We start from the raw sequence: 1438 nt of genomic DNA on the forward strand, positions 1-1438 counted from the left end.
TCTGTGATGTATCATTTTCAGCCAATAGATGATTCTTTTATAAATTTATATTAGATGCATATTTCTTTAGAAGAAAAAATCCCATTGTTTATGTAAAAGGGCAAAGTGACAAAATGAAAGTCATGATGAAGAGTAAATGACAAATTAATAATGTAATACAATTCATGACACAGGAAATTAGAGTAGATTAAATGAATAGCTATGCCAATATAGAATTTACCTAGGTATCACTTTCTAACTTTCAGCACCTATTGAGCTGGTGAATCGTATAGAACAGATTTCATAATTATCATCAAGCCACTTCACTTGCGAACTATGGCGTTCTAACTAAGAGCATTTGAGTAACTTCATGTGCTTTCATTTGCAATCAAACCCGGAAGTTCCCTTTTTTCCCAATTGAAAACAAGGGGATATCAAGATTTGAAAGCAAAGAATTCAGCTAATCATTGAATATAACTTACATAATAAAGGCATTTTTAAGTCAACTGATTATTTCTCTAGTCTTTCTATTTGCACACAAGTATACCAATATCCAAATCACAAATTTACTTCAATTTATAGCTGAAAACTTTACCATACTTGTGATAGAAAAGAGTAATTCATACCCGAAAATTGGCTTTACTGTCTTCAACAAGTTCTGTAAACTTTTCCACAAGCAACTTCACCATTTCTTTATGGTTCAAGATCAAAGAAACCATCAAAAACCTCGCGTAAAATCTCAACTCCTTGAACCTAACCCCACGATCCCTGCTCGAACCCTCGAAATATTTCCTGTTAAAAATGGCCTCATAAAATATGTACGATTCGAAGAGGAACCGAGCCTCGCTTGTCCTCAGGTACTGGCTGAAGTAGAGCTGGCCAATCCGAGATGAGATCTCCCCAATTTCCCAACGGCGAAGCCCCGACTCCACCAATTTATCCCGGTTCCTCTGCTGGTACTTCCAGAGCCGCATGTAAGCCTTAAACACTTTGTGGAAGAAGTGGCCATTTTCCAGGCCACTGCCACCGTACGGATGCAGTGGAATATCACGAACCCGGGCGAATTTCCGTTCGGCTCTTTCCACCAAAGCGTGGAACGTCTTAGGAACTACATCCTCTGTAGACATTACGAAGGGAGAAAAAAAAAATTAATTCAACCCACTTTATTTCGCATAAGCTTCAACATTTCCTTGTGGCATTTAGTCAAATAGAAAAGGAGAAGAAGAGTTACTTTATTTTGAGCTAAAAGCATATAGGACAGCCGGGAAATTGGGCGGTCAAAGAATTCAATTTTTGTTTTTTTGTATTTTTGTTGGTTGATGGGATTTCAGTTTCGCGGATTAACAGTGGCGGCATTGCACAGCTTGTCAGTGGTTGGTGGCTTCGGGTGCATTTGGGCGGTGTGAGACCGTGGGGAAACCTTGTCTAGCCAGTTGTTCAGGCGTTTGCTCATTTACAG

General features: G+C 38.9%; 1 protein-coding gene across 2 annotated transcripts in view; it reads right to left on the reverse strand.

The window, feature by feature from the left end:
• The window catches only part of LOC111367548 (protein SCAI-like), an 18682-nt gene extending 17290 nt beyond the window's left edge, over positions 1-1392 (reverse strand). The window contains exons 1-2 of one of the 2 annotated variants that reach the window (XM_022988486.1): positions 1211-1390; positions 606-1096 (exon numbers count right to left, since the gene is read on the reverse strand). In XM_022988486.1, coding sequence (XP_022844254.1) covers positions 606-953 — 348 coding nt within the window. In that variant the 5' untranslated portion in view covers positions 954-1096; positions 1211-1390. Of the gene's footprint in view, positions 1-605 lie in introns of both variants that reach the window. The other variant, XM_022988485.1, reaches the window with a different exon arrangement.
• Positions 1393-1438: the final 46 nt, after the last annotated feature.

The sequence above is a fragment of the Olea europaea genome, chromosome 18, assembly GCF_002742605.1.
Source record: "Olea europaea var. sylvestris chromosome 18, O_europaea_v1, whole genome shotgun sequence".
NCBI classification, from domain to species: Eukaryota; Viridiplantae; Streptophyta; class Magnoliopsida; order Lamiales; family Oleaceae; genus Olea; species Olea europaea.